The 24,212-nt window shown below is 43.5% G+C and overlaps 1 protein-coding gene across 1 annotated transcript in view; it reads right to left on the reverse strand.

Moving 5' to 3' along the window:
• The window catches only part of LOC144763857 (zinc transporter ZIP9-like), a 110,048-nt gene that overhangs the window by 47,531 nt on the left and 38,305 nt on the right, over window positions 1–24,212 (reverse strand). Inside the window, exons 3-4 of the mRNA XM_078649839.1 lie at window positions 6,442–6,627; window positions 4,151–4,219 (exon numbers count right to left, since the gene is read on the reverse strand). Of these exons, the coding sequence (XP_078505965.1) occupies window positions 4,151–4,219; window positions 6,442–6,627 (255 nt within the window). The remainder of the gene's footprint in view (window positions 1–4,150; window positions 4,220–6,441; window positions 6,628–24,212) is intronic.

Genomic DNA, 24,212 nt, shown 5'->3' on the forward strand with positions numbered 1-24,212 from the left:
AGGAATATATTACTCTTAAAATGATGCAAACAGAAGTGGCTGCAGCCCTAGTCAAAGTTCTCTGGCACTCTAAGTTGGCTAAAACAGGGAGATGATGGTGGTGGTATGAAGGAGATGCAGGGGACAATATGCCTGTCGTGCATTGTATATCAACGTTAACACTCATATGTAGTTTCTTATAATTGGCATTCTTCAGACATGTCCCAACTATATTGGTATCTGTGGAACAAAAATGTAGTGACAATATTGACTGGAAATACTCATAGCAGCCGAAAAATGTTTTCACCTGTTTTCTGTTTCAAACAATATTTCAGTGTGTTTACTTTGTATATGCTTGGGTATTCCCAAATGACCTTACATAGAAATGATACATCTGTGAATCTCCTCTGCTTTTTTTGTATTTGCCAAATTGTCACCACAAAAAGCACTGCTCTCATTGTCAGTTGTTCCTCACTTTTCGTCATCATTCTGTACATATTTTGATAACCAAACATAAACGTTATATAGGTTGTACTACTTAGCATAACACCCACCAAAATAAATAAGCATTGACAAAGACAATATAGCTCTTCTTTTGGCTTTGCCAATGCTTTTTGTCGTTGATGTTCAGTGCTGGCAAAACGTAAAACATTAGTTATTGAAGATACTAAATAGCACTGTCAAATGTAAAAAAAACTTTGGCTTGATAATGTATAGAAAGCAGGGTCTGGTGGCTTAGTGGACTAATGCGTCCACTGTAAGGGCCTGTCTTCGACCTTATGATCACGGGTTGAAATCCAGGGGGGTCAACTCAGCCTTTTATCCTTCTGAGGTCAATAAAATTAGTACTATTGAGTTGGGTAACAAACATCTGTTATTCAGCGCCAAGATACCCTTGGGCGAACATGTGCTTTACAAATACATATGTTATATTTATCATTACGCATTCACACACCTCGTCCATGACACTATAGCGCCCGGCATGATGATGTATAAACACATATGTTTCACTAAACATACACGTGCATATGTTATGATGTGATATTTATCTGGACTTTGTTTTTGAATTTACTGTTCCAAAGATGGTGGGTGCCCATCTTGGAGAGCTACATTAAAATTAAATAAAAGGCGTGCTAAAGCGCATTTACAGAAAGGTGTGGAAAGGTAGCAAATGTTAGCTTCTATACCAACCTAAAAAGTTAAATATAAAAAAATACATGTAAAAAGTTTAAAAAACGGGTATAGGTAGGGTAGCAAGAAAGACCGAGGCTGGGTGGAGCAAGTGAACACCACTGACCATTGGGGGCAGTAAGCAGGAAGGGGCAACAGAGGGGAGGGGATGTTAATAAAAAAAAAAAAAGAGGTGAGCAGGACGGAGAGGGGCAGGGATGGAGGAAGTATGGGGGTGTGGGTGAGCCACATACAGAGTATGTTAACAAAGTGGGTAGAAAGGAGGAACCTGCACCTTTAGAGTGGAAGAGAGAAAGAAAACTATAATGCTGCCATAGAATGCTAAAAGTATGCAGAGGTAAAATACAAGTCATCCAATCAAAAAGATAAGTGAAGAAGAGATCTACATGGGAAGGACAAAGAGAAAAAGAGAAAGGGAAGTCATTGAATAAGAAGCAAGTGAATGAGATCGACAATAAAGCCAACCAATGATAAGCAATCGGCTGACCCAAACCCCATGTAAATATTGGTTACTGTCCGCAATAGGTCTTTTGATAACAGACACCTAAAGCTGTCTTCAGGATAGACCTTAAAAGATGAATTTATACATTAGCTTTCGGGACCATGCAGCTGCTAATATGAATATGTTACAGATATAAAAACAGGACGTATTTTGAAATGCCCATCATGCCACGCTATATTTGTAGGTAGCTAACTTTACATTTAAATAGCTTAGTATTCATAGAGGTTTTAAGAGGTCTTTGAAGCCAATTTGCAAGACAGGGGCGTTAAAGGCTGTTCAGCATTACAAAGGGGAGATTTGAATAATGCTGAAAGAGCTGAGTCTAGGATCAATGTGTTCACAGATGAAAACATAATACATCAAAGGTGCTACAGTAAATGCCTGGGGAAGTCAGCTTGCATCCAGGGGAGACATGTTAGTGGAAAGAGAATAGCAAGAAAAACTACATTTTGGATACGTTGATTTATTTATGCAATATGAACGTTTCGAAGAGAAATGTTGTGCACAAGGCAATAAGGGTAGACAGGTCAGCTTGGATAGGTAATACAAATCAGAATGGGTGATGGGGTATTTTTTAAGAATGCGTTGCTTCAACAAATTCATAATACTTACACAAGAAACAATACAAAATTGCAAATCACATATTTACAATCTAAATACATTGAGTATGCAAACTTTCCTGGTTGCATAATGGTAACTTTAGGTAGTTTTAAACTCGCTGAATAAAGAGCAAACCTAGATATTAGCAGGCAGTGCGCTCTAGCGGAGGGGTCTTAGAAGGAAGAGAGATTGGAACATGGACGCTGGTCAAGATGGGTTTGGTGCGACTAGCAGCATAGATTCTTGGTAGGGATGTAGAGAGTCAAAATGTCAGCGAGGTAGAAAGTGGAAATAGTACTGACCATTGTGAATACTATTGCCACTAGTTTGTAGTGTCCTGTTGTTTGCTGGGAGGTATAAGGCTTTGTATTGAAAGTATGTGCGGGACGTGTGTTCAAGACGGCTGAACGGGGTTCTGGTAGCAATGGGGAAAAGGAACATTGAGCAGTAAGTAAACTAAGTACAAGTGAAGGAGAAAGTCAAGATGTCAGGGAAAGGAAGAACACATGGATCTAGGTAGAGGGTTGTGTACAGGTGAAGTGGCAAAGTAGAGGACCTCCATTTGGATACGTTCAGCTAAGAGACAATAGAGCCATTGAACGATGAATGCCAGTGAGGACATCGGATATACATAATTTGATAAGTTCTTTCTGACGAGGTACAATGTTTATAATCCGTGTGTTTTTACATTTTTATGAAGGCTGAGCCCTTGGTGGAAATTCCAGTTGACCAGTTACAGATAGTTTTTACTAGAATTCCTTTACTAGATGACTTTGTCAGCCTCTGTATTTTGGTTACCTACTAAATCTCTATGGTGAACCTTGGAATCAATAAGTGATCAGTACAGGTGCCTTTACGAAGCCGTCTTAAGTGTTTCTGATGGTAGAGTAATGATAAAACCATACTTTACTGATATGCTAATATCATATAGAACACTATTCTAATAGATGCTACTGTCGTATGAGAATGTACTTATAAAATCACAGCATATTACTTTCTCTACTCTTCGTATTGAGATTCTTCCTGTAACAGCGAGGAGTCCACTCAGAATTGCATAAGAATTTCTAAGAAAACGCAGTTTTGCACAGGCATGGGATCTGTTTGTTTCAGTAGCACTTCTATTTTAACACTCAAATTATCCTTCTGTTTTATACTCAATTCTGTGTGCGAGGCCAGGGGCTGGGTTGATGCCTAGTAGGGCTCTGGTGTGATCTTTCTCATTATAGCACAGCATGTAAGACAATATTAGTCTAGTGCGCCTACAACTATGGTTTCTCACTATGCTGGGGAAACAAACTTTTGTCTAATCCATAAAAACCCCCAACCTCAGAATTAACTGCTAAAGAAGGAACACAAAATCTGCAAAAAAGAGGAAGTTGCATGTTTGTGACACTAACTGGTTCTGTGATATCATTCTGTTTGTTCATTGCTGCTGTGTGCCTTAGATCCTGTGGTTTGATATGCAATAGTTTTTTAAGCCATCCTTTTGATGAGGAATTTATAGCTAACCTTGCTATGAAAGTAGGATCACATTGAAACTCTTCGAAGTTGAATTAAGCTTTTGTACAAGTACAGCATCTTTAACCCTGCAATGATTTTTTCCTCATTCATCATGTAAAGCACAGCTGTCTGCTATGTTAGTGCCCACAGTTGCTAACATGTTCTTTGTTGCTGACTGTGCGGAGACATACATTTCACTTAAAAATACATTTAGGGATCACGCCTTTGCATTAACCAGTGTTGGATTGCTCATTACTTCTCAGTTTAATATAAAAAAAATGTTTTGTTTAATGGTTTAAAAAATACCGTAATCACTTCTTTCTATTTTCACACATAAATCAAGTCAGACTTAAAATGGTGCTCTTAGAGACAGTTTACCTGCAGCATGTATCACCAATCCCAGCGTTGCAGTGATGCTTGTGCCAGCAGACATTCCTGTCCTTGGATCTACAATAAAATGTAAATTAGATCTAGAAAACTATTGTAGAGGAATTTAGCTAAAGACAGATTATCATACCTTTTTGATAACTGAAGAATCACCAGATTATTTTGCCCACTCTCCCACCTTCTGCCCAGGAATATGGCTACATACAATTTTCTCCTCACAGTTCACAGATCTGAAGGTACCCCCTCCAGCTTATACCCAAAAGCTATGCGACCCACTGCTAGCCGCAGTGCAATTCATTTAGCAAGTTGAAATACCCAGCCTCTCCGATCTGGCCACTTTCCTTCAGTACAGCATTTGGGGAGGTTATCTGTTACTGTACACTGCACTGGTCACTATCTATGTGTGGATTAGTAGGTGCTCCTAACAGGCAACGTCCCTGCCATAAATCTTTTTCATATTCCCTCCATGCAGACCATGAAACAAAGTACAGCAGAGGAAGAAACGAGAGATGGGGTTATCCTCTATTGTCAGCATGCATCCTTCATCTTGCAAATGGCCTTATTATCCCAAATACTGATAGCTAATGCTAGTGAAAAGTGCACCAGAAATGTTTGGGGAGTTTTTACTGTGCACTTTTGTTCTAATGTTCTTGCAAATACTATATTTATTAACACAAACAAATAATAGTCTCCCAGTTTGCCCCAAAGCTCTTGACATAATCAGCCCAGGGAAGTCAGGAGGAAACTCTCCTGGGGGACAGCAGCTATCCGAAAAAAAAACAAGAAGAATAAGTCACCACCTGTCAGGTATTAGGTGGTGAGGAGGGACGGGAGGGTTGGAAGGGGGTTCAAGCGAGGGCTTCCCTCTTGAAACTTCAAAGTGGGGTTGCTGACCATGTAGGATCTGCTCTCTGAGGTCTTAGACAAAAACAGCGATCCAAAGAAGCGTCAGTCTTCAGTTTGAAGGACTTGGAACATGCCCTTGTTAACATGGACAATAACACGCACGAGGCCCTGCCCATAGCAGAAGATGTGGGAGTCCTGAGACTGGCAGCCAACACAAACAGCATAAGAAACAGCCCCTCCGCAGTGGCACAAAGCGGGTACACCCGCAGTCCTCCCAGAAGTTATGCAGCAATGTTCAACCCTAGAAAGAAGTGGTGCAGGATGTGATAAGCAACCTCGCTTCTGGGAACAAGAGGGCCAGAAGCATCTTGAGATTGATAGTTCTCTGCAAATAGAACAAGGGTCTTACAACAGCATCACACACCAGAGATGGAATACTGTAACTGAACCAAATGTGGTCAGCATGAATACATCATCTATAATAAGGTATATGGTCCTGTGTGTCCCCAGTGGCGTAGGAAGAGGGGTGCGGTCAGGGCGGGCCGCCCAGGGTGTCATCACTGAGGGGGCAGACAAAATGTTGGAGAGCGTATGGATAAGGAAGGGGAGGGGGTGCTTCTTTGCGTCGAATTCTGTCTCTGCAGTTTGTACTGGGGGGAGGGGAGGGTGTGTCTTGACAAGAAAATGTCCGCACCGGGTACCACCTGACCTTGCTACGCCACTGTGTGTCCCTAGTTTTCAAGATGACCTACACCAGTAATCTTATTGGGATAACACAAACAACAAGACCTTTTTTCAGATCCTAAAACAAGAGTGCTGCACACACACTTGTGTATTAGTGGCCAGTGTGTTCCTGTCAGTGTAATCGTAAGCCTACGGGTAGAGGCGGTGTGGTTGTCCTCTGAATCAGTCTCCTCTGCTCCCTGACATGCATGCCCAGCAGTGCTTACTTTCTGAAGGGAGTAATGGCCTCGCCCCATTTCTGGTTTCAGGGGCTGATTCATGGGAGGCTGCACAATCTTGTCCCACGGACAACTGCCTGCTTTTAAAAAAAATAAAAGGAAAGTTTTAATTTTTCTTTTATAAATGCATCCCGTTTTCCTTGAAGGAAAACGGGCTCCATTTAAGAAATAAAATTGCTATATTTAAAAAAGAATCACAGACATGTTGGTCTCCAGACCCCAGCAGGCCACCATCCCTGTGAAAACAGGCTATTCCCAATGAGTCGTAAATTGCGACCTACCGCATGAATATTAATGAAATGTTCGTACATGTGGCCATTAATCTCCCAGGACCTAAAAATATGGAATACAATGTGTGAATTATTTTTGTGCAATTCCCACCTGATCTTCTCTCATTCCTCAGGTATTGTACAGTGCTCCGTTGCTTTCTGGCTAGAGTTGTGCTATATAAATAACCAATACATACATACCTACCGTGGTACGAGCAGTAGCTGCTAATCTGATCAACGATGAACATGAGGATGAATCCCATTACCAGGAAGATCCCAATGAAGAAATGAGGAGAGCTGTTGGTGTCTTCCTGAGCAGACCCCTTAGGCTTGGGGCTTTCCTGAGAGATGTTTACATTTTGTGCAATGTTTCTGCATGGAAGACGGGCTCCTGTATTTAAAAAAATGTGTTATAGTAAGGTATGTAAAATTAAAGAAAACACAATTGACAGAATTTATCAGAAACACCCAACACAGCTCAGATATGCTACAAGGGGCCAGTATGAGTGGCCCAGATCTGATATGGGCTGCAATAAATCTAAATGGTTCTATGGAGTACAGATCTTAGTGTCCAGGGATGAACTGTTCTAGTGACACACGTAGAGTTGCTCTTTTTAAGGACCTCATACAAGCACTGATCAGGAAAGGTATTACAGAATCCAGCAATGATAGTGACATAGTCACTAGTTACTAAAGGCTTATCGTGGTCAGAAAAGGTTTCTCTGACCACAAGGATGCTTCCAATCATCTGTGTTATATCCTACTGTCACAGAACTCTTTGGGTATACGTCTTCCTTTCATTCGGGTTCAGCGCTGCTCTTCTCTCAATTTTTATCTCAATGAAAGATACTAGCAAGTTTCCACCACCCTCTTTCCTCAATGATTTGAGAGAGCCATGGAAACGGTGGGTAAAACTGGTTGATTCCTATCTTGTGGCAATAGGAGAAGAGAACATTTGCCCTTCAGAAAACAACATATTTTACTACACCATATTAGTATAGAGGACAGAAAATTACAGGGGAGCATACCGAAGCTTATTAAGGGTCGGGGAGATGGAGACAACATGCAACTGGATGTGTTTCAAGTTACCTGTAATCAGCTTGGGGAAAAAATGCGGATCAGAGTTTTAGAGAGGTTTGAAATTCTTTGTTTGAGTAAAAAGAAAAAATTTAAAGTTACCTTACTGCACTGAGAGGTCTATCATATCATTTAGGAAGATGTAGTAAATCCGTAAATCTAAGAAAAAGCTTTGCCTCATAATCCTGACCTTAAGGAAACTATGCGTATTGACCAGGGAAGAGAGCACATGGAAGACTAGGTTAAAGAAATGCAAATGGAAATGGAAAAAGTTTCTTATTGGATGGACAAGAAGAATGAGTATGGTAGTAAGTAAAAGAATATCTGGTAACAAAGACTAAACATAACCATGTTTACACCAAATTAATTACTGTAGAGGAAACATTGGACATTTTTCGAAGAATTCTAATTCTATGTCAAATAGTCTTCCTGTTGAAAGTGTGTGAAACATGGCCTCTTCGCTAGAGTGTGTTTGTGTGGAGAATTGAACTCAAGAAATGTATATTCAGTCGAATTAGTGGAAAATGACAAGCAATTACTCTTTCAGGTTATTTTGACAGCTCCAATTTAGCTGTGAAATTACCTTGGATCAGGCAATCACAGTGGTTGCAGAGTCGTGTTCAGAATTTACCCTGATTGACATCAATTTGTTTAAGGAAACATTTAGTGATGAAGGATATGTGTTAGAAAAAGTGAACATCAACTCTAGGATGTACAATAATAAACACCCGATTCCCCTAGAAGGGATGGTAAAGATTAGAATTTTCTTTAAGGGGAGAAGTACAACAGAGTGGACAATTTACACTGCCAAGCCAACAAAAGGTGATCCCAATGACATAGAACCAGTCCTTATGGTGTAAAGATCTTCCAGTGGGAAAGCAATTTGGAGAGAGTTCCCAGAAGTGTTCACAGAATGTTTGGGCTTACATACCAACTTCCAGCACCAAATCAAGTTGAAGGGCAATTTTGTCCCAGAAACATGCCAAAGCCTTTTTCCAGTTTTGTTGCAAAATTGTGAAGCTTCGGATTTGCATGTGTTATCTATGCCAAGGTAAAGCACTTTTACAGTTTGGACTAAAGAGCACTGTGCTGCTCCAAACCAGACAACTCACATGATGCCACCATGTGTCACATCGTTTAGACTCCCTTCACACGTTCACCAAGTAAGGTTCCATAATCACACGTAGGCAGGGAAGACACGCTGAAAACCACTGCACAAGTGGCTTTCCTGCTCATCTTTTGTGGCTGTATGCAGCCGATGTCCATTAAGGGGTGTAACAGCACCCCAGGACATCAGCAATAGCCTCAGCGTCCCTTCATTTTTCTGGGGAGGGGTTGGGAGGGCTTGGTGAATGGCAGAGTGCCCCTTTTGTAGCTCTCAGGACCAGGCCCAGTGGTGGCTCCTCTACTATGGCAGAGGAACGTCGCACTACTGCTTTTAAGCAGTGCGAGAAGCAGAAACATAAAATGATAATATCATTTTATGTTTGTGCTGCTTTGCAAGCGAGCGGGCGGGTGGGTCTGCTCCGTTCTCTTAGCAGGGCAGGGGAGGAGTAGTTTGCCCACTCCTAAATGCGCAATGACTGTTTGGTCGTCCCTCTCGGGCCGTACAAACCAGTCATGCACACTTTCCCCGTTCTCCATGGAGGCTGCATTACAGCCTGCGTGGAGAACATGCCCAGGCCCCCGATTCTCTGGTCGAGCGTTGAACCAGGATGCTCAGAACCAATCACAACTCTGCATTGCAGCGTTGTGATTGGTCAGGGGAGCCTGGGTGCCTACCAATCATAACGTTGCATTGCAGCGTTGTGATTGGTCAGGGGAGCCAGGGCGCCTACTAATCACAATGCTGCAATTGCGAGCCCTGCGACCCCTGCATCTGCTCCCCCATCCACGACCCATCTGGCCGCCATTGACCAGGCCCTGCCCACTGCAATACCCTACCCCCTCCGTGCACAGTGAAATGTATTTGTAAGTTGCAAGCAAGCTAATTTGAAGCGTGAAAAGACTTTACTAGAAAAACAGACTTTGTGGCTGATGGAGTGTGGTTGGTGTTGTATATGTGCTTCATAAACAGTGGTAGCTCTCCACCTAAACCCTGGAACTACCCAGAGTTGCCGCCATTGATTTGCATAATGTATGCAGCACTATAACCCTATGAGTGTTTGGTTTTTACCTATACTGGTGCCCATTGTGGGAGAAAATATGTGTCAGTACCTGACACATATGTTCTCTTGGCATGGATGTTTTTTTTACCAATCAAATGCTGCATCCATGTCCCTTGTATGGTAAAACAACGGTGCAATTTTTCAGCTAGGTGTGGACAGTACTAACGAATCCTATGCTTAATGACTTTGCTTCAAAAATGGCACTTTCCTAGCTCAGTATGGATAGCACTATGTTAATACTATGATTAAAAGACTTTTCTAGAAAACCAGACATTTGAGGAGGGCAGATTTAGACTGTCGGTGGCACTGTAGAGACACGCCATGAAGAGGAGCAGCTCTCCACTTAAAACTGGGAATTACGAAGAGTTCCTAGCTTTGATTTACATTATATTTATGTGTGTACATATGTTCAGGTATTTGAATCCCCTTCACTGTCCTTGCTTCCCATATAGTGTCCTGATTTTCCCTGTTAATTATGTTAATTATGTATTTTCTCCTTTCCCCTCAAAGCCCTCTCCTACCTTCCCCAGCTGTTTGTTTGCACAACATTTAGAATGTTGATGCAAATGTTTTGACCTGTCAGTTGGTGTTACTATTATTAGTGGCTGACAAGGTATTGATGATGAATTTAGAATGCATATTGCATTTAATGTACTTCCTATGGTGGTTATTTACTATAGTTGTCCACTTTGCTAGGCCAGTAGAAATATTGAAGTCCAATCCAATTGAAACAATATCATTATGGACTATCCACCGCTCAAAGTGATGTTGGTTAAAAAGCCATGGTTTGCTGTAAGTGTCATAGCTGGTGGTGTGGGCCCACCTGCTACATATGTTGCAGTATTGCCCAGTGCAGTGCAGATGTAGTCAGAGTCAAGCATTCATTTATTCAGAACTTATAAACCTAATAATTTATACAAAGATGAAGAACGGCACGTGCATTAAGGAGAAATGCTCACCCATACTAATTTATCTTTAGATTTTGCAGAATCCTAATTAAACATTTTGACAAATCCACCCAAAAAATTTGACTTTTTTCATTATGGAAACTTGTGTAATTGGCGATAATTCTGTAGTTTGCATTCCATTTCATTTCAAAAGGGGTTCATCTATGTTTCCTTGTAGTTTGGCAGTGGAGACGTAGCCCTTCCCCGGGCTCCCAAAACTAGCATAGTAGCATATTACCCGGCCAAAGCATAAAAGCATTTATAAGTTTGGAAAGTGGTACTACAGGAGCACTCTTTTAAGTGCTCCTAAATGCCTTTGTGGATCAGCTCCTTGAAGTCTAACTCCTATTAGTAAAAGTGCAAAGAAGTCCTCTCTGTTTGTACGCATTGTAGATGAATATTCTCTGAATATTCTCATTTTACATGTTTTGAGGACAATCCACAAAGGCATGTAAAAGAATGGAAAGAATTACTATAGGCGTAGTATTTTACTTACTCCAAAATACCTTTATGAATAGGGCCCAAAGTTATGGGCACCAAAACGTATCTCGGTGTCCTAGGAAGGGAAAATCCAAATGTAAACAATTGCACCAAAAAAGTAATTTATCGATGATTTTACTTTCCATTGAAGTGCAGGGTATCATTTTAGTGGTACTGTCCCTCAGCCGTTTGGTTTCTATTTCTTTGTGTTCTAGCGCGTAAGGTGTGGTATGAACTGGTCTGGTGTGATATTGTGTAGCAAGTGTGGTGTGGAGAAAAGCTGAACGGCATGCTGTACTTTATTGTGATGTGGTGTAATAAATATGGCACAGTGTTACATAGTGTGAAGTGTTATGGTGGGTTAGTGTATGCTAGAGAACAATATTACGTGGTATTCAATGGGGTGACGTGGCGTGATAGATTATGATTTACGGTGGTGTTATGTGATTTGTGTGGTAGTAAATTGTATGCTAAAGTGTGATCTGGCATATGATGAGGTTAACTGGAGGGTGGTGTGTTGTGGTTACTGTCATGGTGTTATATGGTGTAGGATCTTGTTAGTGTAGATAGTATAATCCATCAGTTTTGCATCATGGTGTAGCCAAACACAGATCAACAGTTCATGGTCAACAGCCGTTTCTAATAGGACATATGTTTTGATAAACTTCTATGTGAGGGGTCATTCCTACTGATCTTTTGCAAACAGTTAAATGAAAGAGGAATGTCCTTGTAATTTTAGTTCACTATCTTGGGTATCATCAGAACAGTGAACACATCTGCATGTCTGAGGGACAATGGAACTGTACTCCCAACCAAAATTAAATTAAAAACAAATTATATGATTGATACAATATAACTCCATCATCTCCAATCACTTGAACGAATTCCTACCCAGCACGTGGCTGATTAAATAGAGTTCTGATGAACTAGGGCCTTACCAAAGGAGGCAAGAAAAATAATGACATTTAAGAGCCCTAGATTGTTCTACCAAATAAGGCTAGGATTATTTTTGGAATAAATTGTATGGTACGAAGTTCACTGTGCAAGCTCGGAAAAGATCCCCAAGAAGGTGTGGATAAGGGATTGAAAAACAGCTCACTCTAGATTATTGGGTATACTAGGACTTCAGACATATGTATTTTGAAATGGTTCAGGAGTCTTATGCGCATTAAAGTCAGATGGATATTGGAGTGTCACATCAGTGGGTCCAAGGGGTCGTGGTTCTGTAGGAGACCACCAATGCCAAGTCTTTAGAGGAAAGAAGCATAGTTTCAATTTATCATAGGCCCACATTTGCTGACTGTTCAGGGATGATTTATTTAAAGACTAATTAAAATATGCAAGGGATGTCCTAGATACAAAAGAGCCAAAGATACATGCAATATGGTCCAAGAAGGTTGATGGGCAAGACCTACTTTGTAAAGCACTCCGATGTTGGGCCAAAGTGATCAAGGGAAGTTTCTGAAGCACTTTGTGTCCATTTGTTGCCTTAGAGATGCCATCAAACACTGACACTAAGCAACCCTCAAAAGATAACCTGGACCATAACGGCACAAATTCCTTTCCATAGAGACATAGACCTTGCAGTACACACCCCCTATAGTCACCATCCATGGAAGGGAAGATGGAGTAGGGAAGGTTGTTTAATGGACCACTACTATACTTCATGTGCCTGCATGGATATCCACAAAACACACTTTTCTTCAGAAAGTACACGGGGGTTAATGCATAAATACAGACATCTGCTTTGTCAGAGCATTGTATACCGCCTTATAACCCACATTTCTGGAGGAAATACTGAAACCGGGCCTGCACCTTCACACCACCAGAAGACCTTATCAATTCAGGAATTTGATATCTGGATAGACAGATTTTATATAAACCAGTCAACTAACATAGTAGATAACATGAACACCAGGAGCTTGCAATAAGAACCATTAAGGGGCCGATTCCGATCTTGGTCGGAAGGGCTCCGAATCGGGTTCGGGATTAGTGGGTCGGATTCGGAGGCAGAATTTCCGTCCGGTTCGTACACGGTCCAGACGACGAAGTATGATGCGAACAAGCGCGAAATCTCCGAATCGTTTCTGGGTCCGAACCGCTCCGTACGTCTTGGCCGTAAGCTAACCGTATATTTTCAACAAGGGGTGGTGAGGGACAGAGTCTCTGAATGAAGCAGAATACTCTCACCCAGTCAAAAGATCAGGGCTAGATCCAACACCGTTTTTTAGCTCATTGCACCATCCCAGTTTCAGAACCTGGCTGTATGCAAATTAGTCTGTTCCTGTCCCAGTGCATGATGGGAACAGGGCAAACCAAACTACAAAAGCCAATTCTTACACTGGGAAGGAAACAAGATTCCGGGGACCGGTTTCTGGCATTACAGCCGTCTTCGGCCCGGCTTGCTTGAATCCTGATGGTGCAATGAGCAAGGGACTCATGTCTGAGTATACCCTTCCATGCTTAGGGTGGACAAAAATATTTACAACAAGGGGTGGTGAGGGACAGGGTCTCTGAATGAAGCAGAATACTCTCACCCAGTCAAAAGATCAGGGCTAGATCCAACACCGTTTTTTAGCTCATTGCACCATCCCAGTTTCAGAACCTGGCTGTATGCAAATTAGTCTGTTCCTGTCCCAGTGCATGATGGGAACAGGGCAAACCAAACTACAAAAGCCAATTCTTACACTGGGAAGGAAACAAGCTTCCGGGGACCGGTTTCTGGCATTACAGCCGTCTTCGGCCCGGCTTGCTTGAATCCTGATGGTGCAATGAGCAAGGGACTCATGTCTGAGTATACCCTTCCACGCTTAGGGTGGACAAAAATATTTACAACAAGGGGTGGTGAGGGACAGAGTCTCTGAATGAAGCAGAATACTCTCACCCAGTCAAAAGATCAGGGCTAGATCCAACACCGTTTTTTAGCTCATTGCACCATCCCAGTTTCAGAACCTGGCTGTATGCAAATTAGTCTGTTCCTGTCCCAGTGCATGATGGGAACAGGGCAAACCAAACTACAAAAGCCAATTCTTACACTGGGAAGGAAACAAGCTTCCGGGGACCGGTTTCTGGCATTACAGCCGTCTTCGGCCCGGCTTGCTTGAATCCTGATGGTGCAATGAGCAAGGGACTCATGTCTGAGTATACCCTTCCACGCTTAGGGTGGACAAAAATATTTACAACAAGGGGTGGTGAGGGACAGAGTCTCTGAATGAAGCAGAATACTCTCACCCAGTCAAAAGATCAGGGCTAGATCCAACACCGTTTTTTAGCTCATTGCACCATCCCAGTTTCAGAACCTGGCTGTATGCAAATTAGCCTGTTCCTGTCCCAGTGCATGATGGGAACAGGGCAAACCAAACTACAAAAGCCAATTCTTACACTGGGAAGGAAACAAGCTTCCGGGGACCGGTTTCTGGCATTACAGCCGTCTTCGGCCCGGCTTGCTTGAATCCTGATGGTGCAATGAGCAAGGGACTCATGTCTGAGTATACCCTTCCACGCTTAGGGTGGACAAAAATATTTACAACAAGGGGTGGTGAGGGACAGAGTCTCTGAATGAAGCAGAATACTCTCACCCAGTCAAAAGATCAGGGCTAGATCCAACACCGTTTTTTAGCTCATTGCACCATCCCAGTTTCAGAACCTGGCTGTATGCAAACTAGTCTGTTCCTGTCCCAGTGCATGATGGGAACAGGGCAAACCAAACTACAAAAGCCAATTCTTACACTGGGAAGGAAACAAGCTTCCGGGGACCGGTTTCTGGCATTACAGCCGTCTTCGGCCCGGCTTGCTTGAATCCTGATGGTGCAATGAGCAAGGGACTCATGTCTGAGTATACCCTTCCACGCTTAGGGTGGACAAAAATATTTACAACAAGGGGTGGTGAGGGACAGAGTCTCTGAATGAAGCAGAATACTCTCACCCAGTCAAAAGATCAGGGCTAGATCCAACACCGTTTTTTAGCTCATTGCACCATCCCAGTTTCAGAACCTGGCTGTATGCAAATTAGTCTGTTCCTGTCCCAGTGCATGATGGGAACAGGACAAACCAAACTACAAAAGCCAATTCTTACACTGGGAAGGAAACAAGCTTCCGGGGACCGGTTTCTGGCATTACAGCCGTCTTCGGCCCGGCTTGCTTGAATCCTGATGGTGGAATGAGCAAGGGACTCATGTCTGAGTATACCCTTCCACGCTTAGGGTGGACAAAAATATTTACAACAAGGGGTGGTGAGGGACAGAGTCTCTGAATGAAGCAGAATACTCTCACCCAGTCAAAAGATCAGGGCTAGATCCAACACCGTTTTTTAGCTCATTGCACCATCCCAGTTTCAGAACCTGGCTGTATGCAAATTAGTCTGTTCCTGTCCCAGTGCATGATGGGAACAGGGCAAACCAAACTACAAAAGCCAATTCTTACACTGGGAAGGAAACAAGCTTCCGGGGACTGGTTTCTGGCATTACAGCCGTCTTCGGCCCGGCTTGCTTGAATCCTGATGGTGCAATGAGCAAGGGACTCATGTTTGAGTATACCCTTCCACGCTTAGGGTGGACAAAAATATTTACAACAAGGGGTGGTGAGGGACAGAGTCTCTGAATGAAGCAGAATACTCTCACCCAGTCAAAAGATCAGGGCTAGATCCAACACCGTTTTTTAGCTCATTGCACCATCCCAGTTTCAGAACCTGGCTGTATGCAAATTAGTCTGTTCCTGTCCCAATGCATGATGGGAACAGGGCAAACCAAACTACAAAAGCCAATTCTTACACTGGGAAGGAAACAAGCTTCCGGGGACCGGTTTCTGGCATTACAGCCGTCTTCGGCCCGGCTTGCTTGAATCCTGATGGTGCAATGAGCAAGGGACTCATGTCTGAGTATACCCTTCCACGCTTAGGGTGGACAAAAATATTTACAACAAGGGGTGGTGAGGGACAGAGTCTCTGAATGAAGCAGAATACTCTCACCCAGTCAAAAGATCAGGGCTAGATCCAACACCGTTTTTTAGCTCATTGCACCATCCCAGTTTCAGAACCTGGCTGTATGCAAATTAGTCTGTTCCTGTCCCAGTGCATGATGGGAACAGGGCAAACCAAACTACAAAAGCCAATTCTTACACTGGGAAGGAAACAAGCTTCCGGGGACCGGTTTCTGGCATTAGAGCCGTCTTCGGCCCGGCTTCCTTGAATCCTGATGGTGCAATGAGCAAGGGACTCATGTCTGAGTATACCCTTCCACGCTTAGGGTGGACAAAAATATTTACAACAAGGGGTGGTGAGGGACAGAGTCTCTGAATGAAGCAGAATACTCTCACCCAGTCAAAAGATCAGGGCTAGATCCAACACCGTTTTTTAGCTCATTGCACCATCCCAGTTTCAGAACCTGGCTGTATGCAAATTAGTCTGTTCCTGTCCCAGTGCATGATGGGAACAGGGCAAACCAAACTACAAAAGCCAATTCTTACACTGGGAAGGAAACAAGCTTCCGGGGACCGGTTTCTGGCATTACAGCCGTCTTCGGCCCGGCTTGCTTGAATCCTGATGGTGCAATGAGCAAGGGACTCATGTCTGAGTATACCCTTCCACGCTTATGAATCGTTTTGGCCACCACAAGTGTGGAAGGGTATGCTCAGATGTGAGTCCCTTGCTCACTGCACCATCAGGATTCAAGCAAGCCGGGCCGAAGACGGCTGTAATGCCAGAAACCGGTCCCCGGAAGCTTGTTTCCTTTCCAGTAAAGAATTGGCTTGGTAGTTTGGTCTGCCCTGTTCCCATGATGCACTGGGCCAGGGTCAGACTAATTTGCATGTAGCCAGGTTCTGAGCTGGGATGGTGCAGTGAGCTAAAAAACGGTGATGGATCAAGCCCTGATCTTTTGACTGGGTAGGAGTGTTCTGCTTAATTGAGATACTCTGTCCATCACCACCCCCTTTATGAATCGTTTTGGCCACCACAAGTGTGGAAGGGTATGCTCAGATGTGAGTCCCTTGCTCACTGCACCATCAGGATTCAAGCAAGCCGGGCCGAAGACGGCTGTAATGCCAGAAACCGGTCCCCGGAAGCTTGTTTCCTTTCCAGTAAAGAATTGGCTTGGTAGTTTGGTCTGCCCTGTTCCCATGATGCACTGGGCCAGGGTCAGACTAATTTGCATGTAGCCAGGTTCTGAGCTGGGATGGTGCAGTGAGCTAAAAAACGGTGATGGATCAAGCCCTGATCTTTTGACTGGGTCGGAGTGTTCTGCTTAATTCAGATACTCTGTCCATCACCACCCCCTTTATGAATCGTTTTGGCCACCACAAGTGTGGAAGGGTATGCTCAGATGTGAGTCCCTTGCTCACTGCACCATCAGGATTCAAGCAAGCCGGGCTGAAGACGGCTGTAATGCCAGAAACCGGTCCCCGGAAGCTTGTTTCCTTTCCAGTAAAGAATTGGCTTGGTAGTTTGGTCTGCCCTGTTCCCATGATGCACTGGGCCAGGGTCAGACTAATTTGCATGTAGCCAGGTTCTGAGCTGGGATGGTGCAGTGAGCTAAAAAACGGTGATGGATCAAGCCCTGATCTTTTGACTGGGTAGGAGTGTTCTGCTTAATTCAGATACTCTGTCCATCACCACCCCCTTTATGAATCGTTTTGGCCACCACAAGTGTGGAAGGGTATGCTCAGATGTGAGTCCCTTGCTCACTGCACCATCAGGATTCAAGCAAGCCGGGCCGAAGACGGCTGTAATGCCAGAAACCGGTCCCCGGAAGCTTGTTTCCTTTCCAGTAAAGAATTGGCTTGGTAGTTTGGTCTGCCCTGTTCCCATGATGCACTGGGCCAGGGTCAGACTAATTTGCATGTAGCCAGGTTCTGAGCTGGGATGGTGCAGTGAGCTAAAAAACGGTGATGGATCAAGCCCTGATCTTTTGACTGGGTAGGAGTGTTCTGCTTAATTGAGATACTCTGTCCATCACCACCCCCTTTATGAATCGTTTTGGCCACCACAAGTGTGGAAGGGTATGCTCAGATGTGAGTCCCTTGCTCACTGCACCATCAGGATTCAAGCAAGCCGGGCCGAAGACGGCTGTAATGCCAGAAACCGGTCCCCGGAAGCTTGTTTCCTTTCCAGTAAAGAATTGGCTTGGTAGTTTGGTCTGCCCTGTTCCCATGATGCACTGGGCCAGGGTCAGACTAATTTGCATGTAGCCAGGTTCTGAGCTGGGATGGTGCAGTGAGCTAAAAAACGGTGATGGATCAAGCCCTGATCTTTTGACTGGGTCGGAGTGTTCTGCTTAATTCAGATACTCTGTCCATCACCACCCCCTTTATGAATCGTTTTGGCCACCACAAGTGTGGAAGGGTATGCTCAGATGTGAGTCCCTTGCTCACTGCACCATCAGGATTCAAGCAAGCCGGGCTGAAGACGGCTGTAATGCCAGAAACCGGTCCCCGGAAGCTTGTTTCCTTTCCAGTAAAGAATTGGCTTGGTAGTTTGGTCTGCCCTGTTCCCATGATGCACTGGGCCAGGGTCAGACTAATTTGCATGTAGCCAGGTTCTGAGCTGGGATGGTGCAGTGAGCTAAAAAACGGTGATGGATCAAGCCCTGATCTTTTGACTGGGTAGGAGTGTTCTGCTTAATTCAGATACTCTGTCCATCACCACCCCCTTTATGAATCGTTTTGGCCACCACAAGTGTGGAAGGGTATGCTCAGATGTGAGTCCCTTGCTCACTGCACCATCAGGATTCAAGCAAGCCGGGCCGAAGACGGCTGTAATGCCAGAAACCGGTCCCCGGAAGCTTGTTTCCTTTCCAGTAAAGAATTGGCTTGGTAGTTTGGTCTGCCCTGTTCCCATGATGCACTGGGCCAGGGTCAGACTAATTTGCCTGTAGCCAGGTTCTGAGCTGGGATGGTGCAGTGAGCTAAAAAACGGTGATGGATCAAGCCCTGATCTTTTGACTGGGTAGGAGTGTTCTGCTTAATTCAGATACTCTGTCCATCACCACCCCCTTTATGAATCGTTTTGGCCACCACAAGTGTGGAAGGGTTTGCTCAGATGTGAGTCCCTTGCTCACTGCACCATCAGGATTCAAGCAAGCCGGGCCGAAGACGGCTGTAATGCCAGAAACCGGTCCCCGGAAGCTTGTTTCCTTTCCAGTAAAGAATTGGCTTGGTAGTTTGGTCTGCCCTGTTCCCATGATGCACTGGGCCAGGGTCAGACTAATTTGCATGTAGCCAGGTTCTGAGCTGGGATGGTGCAGTGAGCTAAAAAACGGTGATGGATCAAGCCCTGATCTTTTGACTGGGTAGGAGTGTTCTGCTTAATTGAGATACTCTGTCCATCACCACCCCCTTTATGAATCGTTTTGGCCACCACAAGTGTGGAAGGGTATGCTCAGATGTGAGTCCCTTGCTCACTGCACCATCAGGATTCAAGCAAGCCGGGCCGAAGACGGCTGTAATGCCAGAAACCGGTCCCCGGAAGCTTGTTTCCTTTCCAGTAAAGAATTGGCTTGGTAGTTTGGTCTGCCCTGTTCCCATGATGCACTGGGCCAGGGTCAGACTAATTTGCATGTAGCCAGGTTCTGAGCTGGGATGGTGCAGTGAGCTAAAAAACGGTGATGGATCAAGCCCTGATCTTTTGACTGGGTAGGAGTGTTCTGCTTAATTCAGATACTCTGTCCATCACCACCCCCTTTATGAATCGTTTTGGCCACCACAAGTGTGGAAGGGTATGCTCAGATGTGAGTCCCTTGCTCACTGCACCATCAGGATTCAAGCAAGCCGGGCTGAAGACGGCTGTAATGCCAGAAACCGGTCCCCGGAAGCTTGTTTCCTTTCCAGTAAAGAATTGGCTTGGTAGTTTGGTCTGCCCTGTTCCCATGATGCACTGGGCCAGGGTCAGACTAATTTGCATGTAGCCAGGTTCTGAGCTGGGATGGTGCAGTGAGCTAAAAAACGGTGATGGATCAAGCCCTGATCTTTTGACTGGGTAGGAGTGTTCTGCTTAATTCAGATACTCTGTCCATCACCACCCCCTTTATGAATCGTTTTGGCCACCACAAGTGTGGAAGGGTATGCTCAGATGTGAGTCCCTTGCTCACTGCACCATCAGGATTCAAGCAAGCCGGGCCGAAGACGGCTGTAATGCCAGAAACCGGTCCCCGGAAGCTTGTTTCCTTTCCAGTAAAGAATTGGCTTGGTAGTTTGGTCTGCCCTGTTCCCATGATGCACTGGGCCAGGGTCAGACTAATTTGCCTGTAGCCAGGTTCTGAGCTGGGATGGTGCAGTGAGCTAAAAAACGGTGATGGATCAAGCCCTGATCTTTTGACTGGGTAGGAGTGTTCTGCTTAATTCAGATACTCTGTCCATCACCACCCCCTTTATGAATCGTTTTGGCCACCACAAGTGTGGAAGGGTTTGCTCAGATGTGAGTCCCTTGCTCACTGCACCATCAGGATTCAAGCAAGCCGGGCCGAAGACGGCTGTAATGCCAGAAACCGGTCCCCGGAAGCTTGTTTCCTTTCCAGTAAAGAATTGGCTTGGTAGTTTGGTCTGCCCTGTTCCCATGATGCACTGGGCCAGGGTCAGACTAATTTGCATGTAGCCAGGTTCTGAGCTGGGATGGTGCAGTGAGCTAAAAAACGGTGATGGATCAAGCCCTGATCTTTTGACTGGGTAGGAGTGTTCTGCTTAATTCAGATACTCTGTCCATCACCACCCCCTTTATGAATCGTTTTGGCCACCACAAGTGTGGAAGGGTATGCTCAGATGTGAGTCCCTTACTCACTGCACCATCAGGATTCAAGCAAGCCGGGCCGAAGACGGCTGTAATGCCAGAAACCGGTCCCCGGAAGCTTGTTTCCTTTCCAGTAAAGAATTGGCTTGGTAGTTTGGTCTGCCCTGTTCCCATGATGCACTGGGCCAGGGTCAGACTAATTTGCATGTAGCCAGGTTCTGAGCTGGGATGGTGCAGTGAGCTAAAAAACGGTGGTGGATCAAGCCCTGATCTTTTGACTGGGTAGGAGTGTTCTGCTTAATTCAGATACTCTGTCCATCACCACCCCCTTTATGAATCGTAAGCTAACCGTGGCGCGCAATGGAGGCGAATTCTGACCGAGCCAGTACGATGCGCGATTCGGACAGCCGGATCGAGTCGGATCTTCCGGCTCACAATAGCTCCCGGAGCTGGACTTTGGGGGTCCGCATCAGACCCCCTGTTACCCGCATCCTTATTGCTCAGACACAGGGGGAGACCCATGGATCTCCCCAACAAAGGCATGTACGGTGCGGATGGCACTGACACGTACACACTGTAGGGGGCGCACTTGTCCGGAACGTACCCATTCAGTCAATGGGACCCCATGCACGCGTTGTACGACCGGCTCCCATTGACTTCAATGGGAGTCCGACAGCATACGGCCGCATCGTACTCGCTCAGTCGGACTGCAGGAGTCCGGATCGGTCGGAAAACACCGGGATCCGGCTCGGTCGGAGTGATTTCCGACCCAGATCGAAATCGGCCCCTAAGTGTCTACTTCATAGCTTTTGAAACTGCTTTAGACCTGGTAGACCAAAGTTTGCTAAGGAAGAAGTTATGAGATTGAGTATTCCAGCATGCCTTCGTTCACTTCTTATTGCCTTCCGTACAAGTAAATGGGACACAAATCTTATTCGGACAGGAGGTCATAAGAACTGGCCTGATCGTGATCTATGGTGGATTGACACAAAGCTGTGTCAATGCTCCTGTACTGTTTTGTTCTCAGTAATCAACCAAACCCCTTAAAAGAAGCTAGAGGTTATTCACCTACTTTTAATCAGAGGCAAGTTGCTTGTCTGCTTTACGTTGATGACTTAGTTATCCTTGAATGGGTAGTCCTGCAGAGTCAACTAGATGCCCTAATGGACAACAGAAAGCCGCAGAGGCCGACTTGTTATCATTATATAGGCGCTGTGTTTTTTGCAAAATGGCTTTTTTAAACTGCAGGTCCAATGGAGTATAACTAGGGGCTTAGCTGCAGTCCAAGGACCGTGTTTATTCAATTAAAGATATGGTGAGCATGCAGTAATAGTTACCCTACCAGTCTGTATTGCTGATCGTGTTTTACAGATTGCAACCTTGTTAACAGAAAATGATCCAAAACTTGACACTTTAAAAATCAATGTCCTTAGGAAGGTGTTGAATTTTCCTTGGGTTAGGGGATCGAAGCACAGAGATTTACACCTCTGGCTTAGCCTTTCTGAACTGCCATTTAGGTACACTAGGATTTAAGCTCTTACGGTCCCTAGTGAACTCAGAATACAAATCAGTAGCTTGATATCATTTAAAAGATTTAGCGCAGAGCAAAACCTCTAGTGTAAAACAAGAGATAGATATTGAAGAGATTTTGTAAAAAATATGATGTAACTACCGAAAGCAACCAATTTCTTCCAGGCTATTCAATCGATTTTGATAAAGAAAAGTTGAGAGAAAGGATGTGAATAATCTCATTCAGTTATGACCATCGCTATGGAAAATCAAAAAAAGTCAGCTCTTTTATTTAATTTTAAAATAATATATGGGAGTAGAGGAATATCTGTTGAACATTCCGAGCCTGAATGTGTGTTGCTATTTCCTTTATTTTCCCCCAGGTCAAATAATCCAGTCACTGTGATGTAGGAGACTTTTTTGGGACTCCCACATTCAAATATCTAAAAAGGCTCCGAATGAGTCCCTGTTAACCATTCTATTAGAGAAGAAATTATGTCAAGCGTTTTGAAGACTTGGGGAGTAGGACATTGCACCCGTCTACAATCTAACACTTTCCCTACTGTTGTGCTGACTGGAGTGGAAATAGTAAATCTTACCCCCCTCTGCAATCCAACGCTTTCCCTACTGTTGCACTGATGGGAATTGGAATAGAAAATTTGAACCCTCCGCAATCCAACACTTTCCCTACTGTTGCACTGACTGGTGTGGGAATTGCTTTTTTTATAGGTTAATTATAAATGTTATCGTTGTGTTAAGTGTAGTGGGAATAGTAAATTGTAGTATTTTGTAATGTTATATTTAATCTAATTTTATATTAATTGTAGTTAGAATAGTAAATCTTATTTGTGTGTGGTGTAAAATATTTTATTACTTATTGTGTTTTAGGTGGGAGTAATTATGTTTATATTTATTCAGTAGAAGAATGTTTTCTTTTTAATGTGATGGGAAATATATATATATTTATTTTAATTTGTATAAATTTTTGTTATGCTGCAATCTATATAATTATGCTTGATGTATTACAATAATATAATTTGCAATATTTTTCATTTGCAATTTATTTTTAAATAAATTGTAAATATGTCTTTTAAATTTTATTTTAAATTACATTTCCCTTTTTTAATATTTTATGTTTTTGGTATATTTAAATATGTTTATGTACATTTCTGATAATATTATGCTATTTAAGATTTTTTAAATTATATTATTAATTCAAATATTAGTTTATATTTTTCATATATGTCTAATTATAAGTATGTTTACATGTTTTTAAAGAAGTTTATTTGTTCAAATATACATTTAATTATATATTTGTTTATAAATTAAAGTTAGTATTTAATTTATGTTTATTTTAATATTTTAAAATATATATATTTTAAATTCGATATTTAATACAACTATATTATAGTAAACTATATATATTTTTGGGGATATTTTTGTACTTACCTGTTTAAGTATAGGGAGTCGATATTTTTGCATTCTATATTTTTACCTCTATATTATTTACATCTATATTTTTGTGGTCGATATTCTGTCAGTGAACCGTCCGAGAACAAATATGTAAAAAACTAAATGTGGCAAAAAATGATGCAATGAAATGAAATGCAAGACCTACAACAAAGTAACAAAGCCCGGGGCATACATCATTAGCCAAATAAATCAGGATTTATTTTACTAGAGATTTAGGCATACTACAAACCTTCAAGCTAATCGCTCTGCCAAAGTGCTTCAACAAGGACATCATCTAAATGTAGGAAATATTCAGCATCCTGTATGATAGCATTACCCCAGGGCTCTGATGAACACACAGAGTGCATCATGAACCCAGAATACCAAGGACACAGATGCCCTGAGGAGTGGCCTCGCTACAACACTAAAGGCAGATTAAAGTATCACCAAGCAACGAATGCACAGGATTAGCACGTAGAGCGTTCGAACACCGATGGATTCCCAGCACTGCTACTTATCGCAGGCTTGACACCGGGGTTCACAATATGTCATAATCTATCCTGATGCGTGCTCATGCAAATCCATGAGGGTTCAGAAACACGTGAAACTTCATGCAAGAATATCATTA

Source organism: Lissotriton helveticus, chromosome 6, assembly GCF_964261635.1.
Source record: "Lissotriton helveticus chromosome 6, aLisHel1.1, whole genome shotgun sequence".
Lineage (NCBI taxonomy): Eukaryota > Metazoa > Chordata > Amphibia > Caudata > Salamandridae > Lissotriton > Lissotriton helveticus.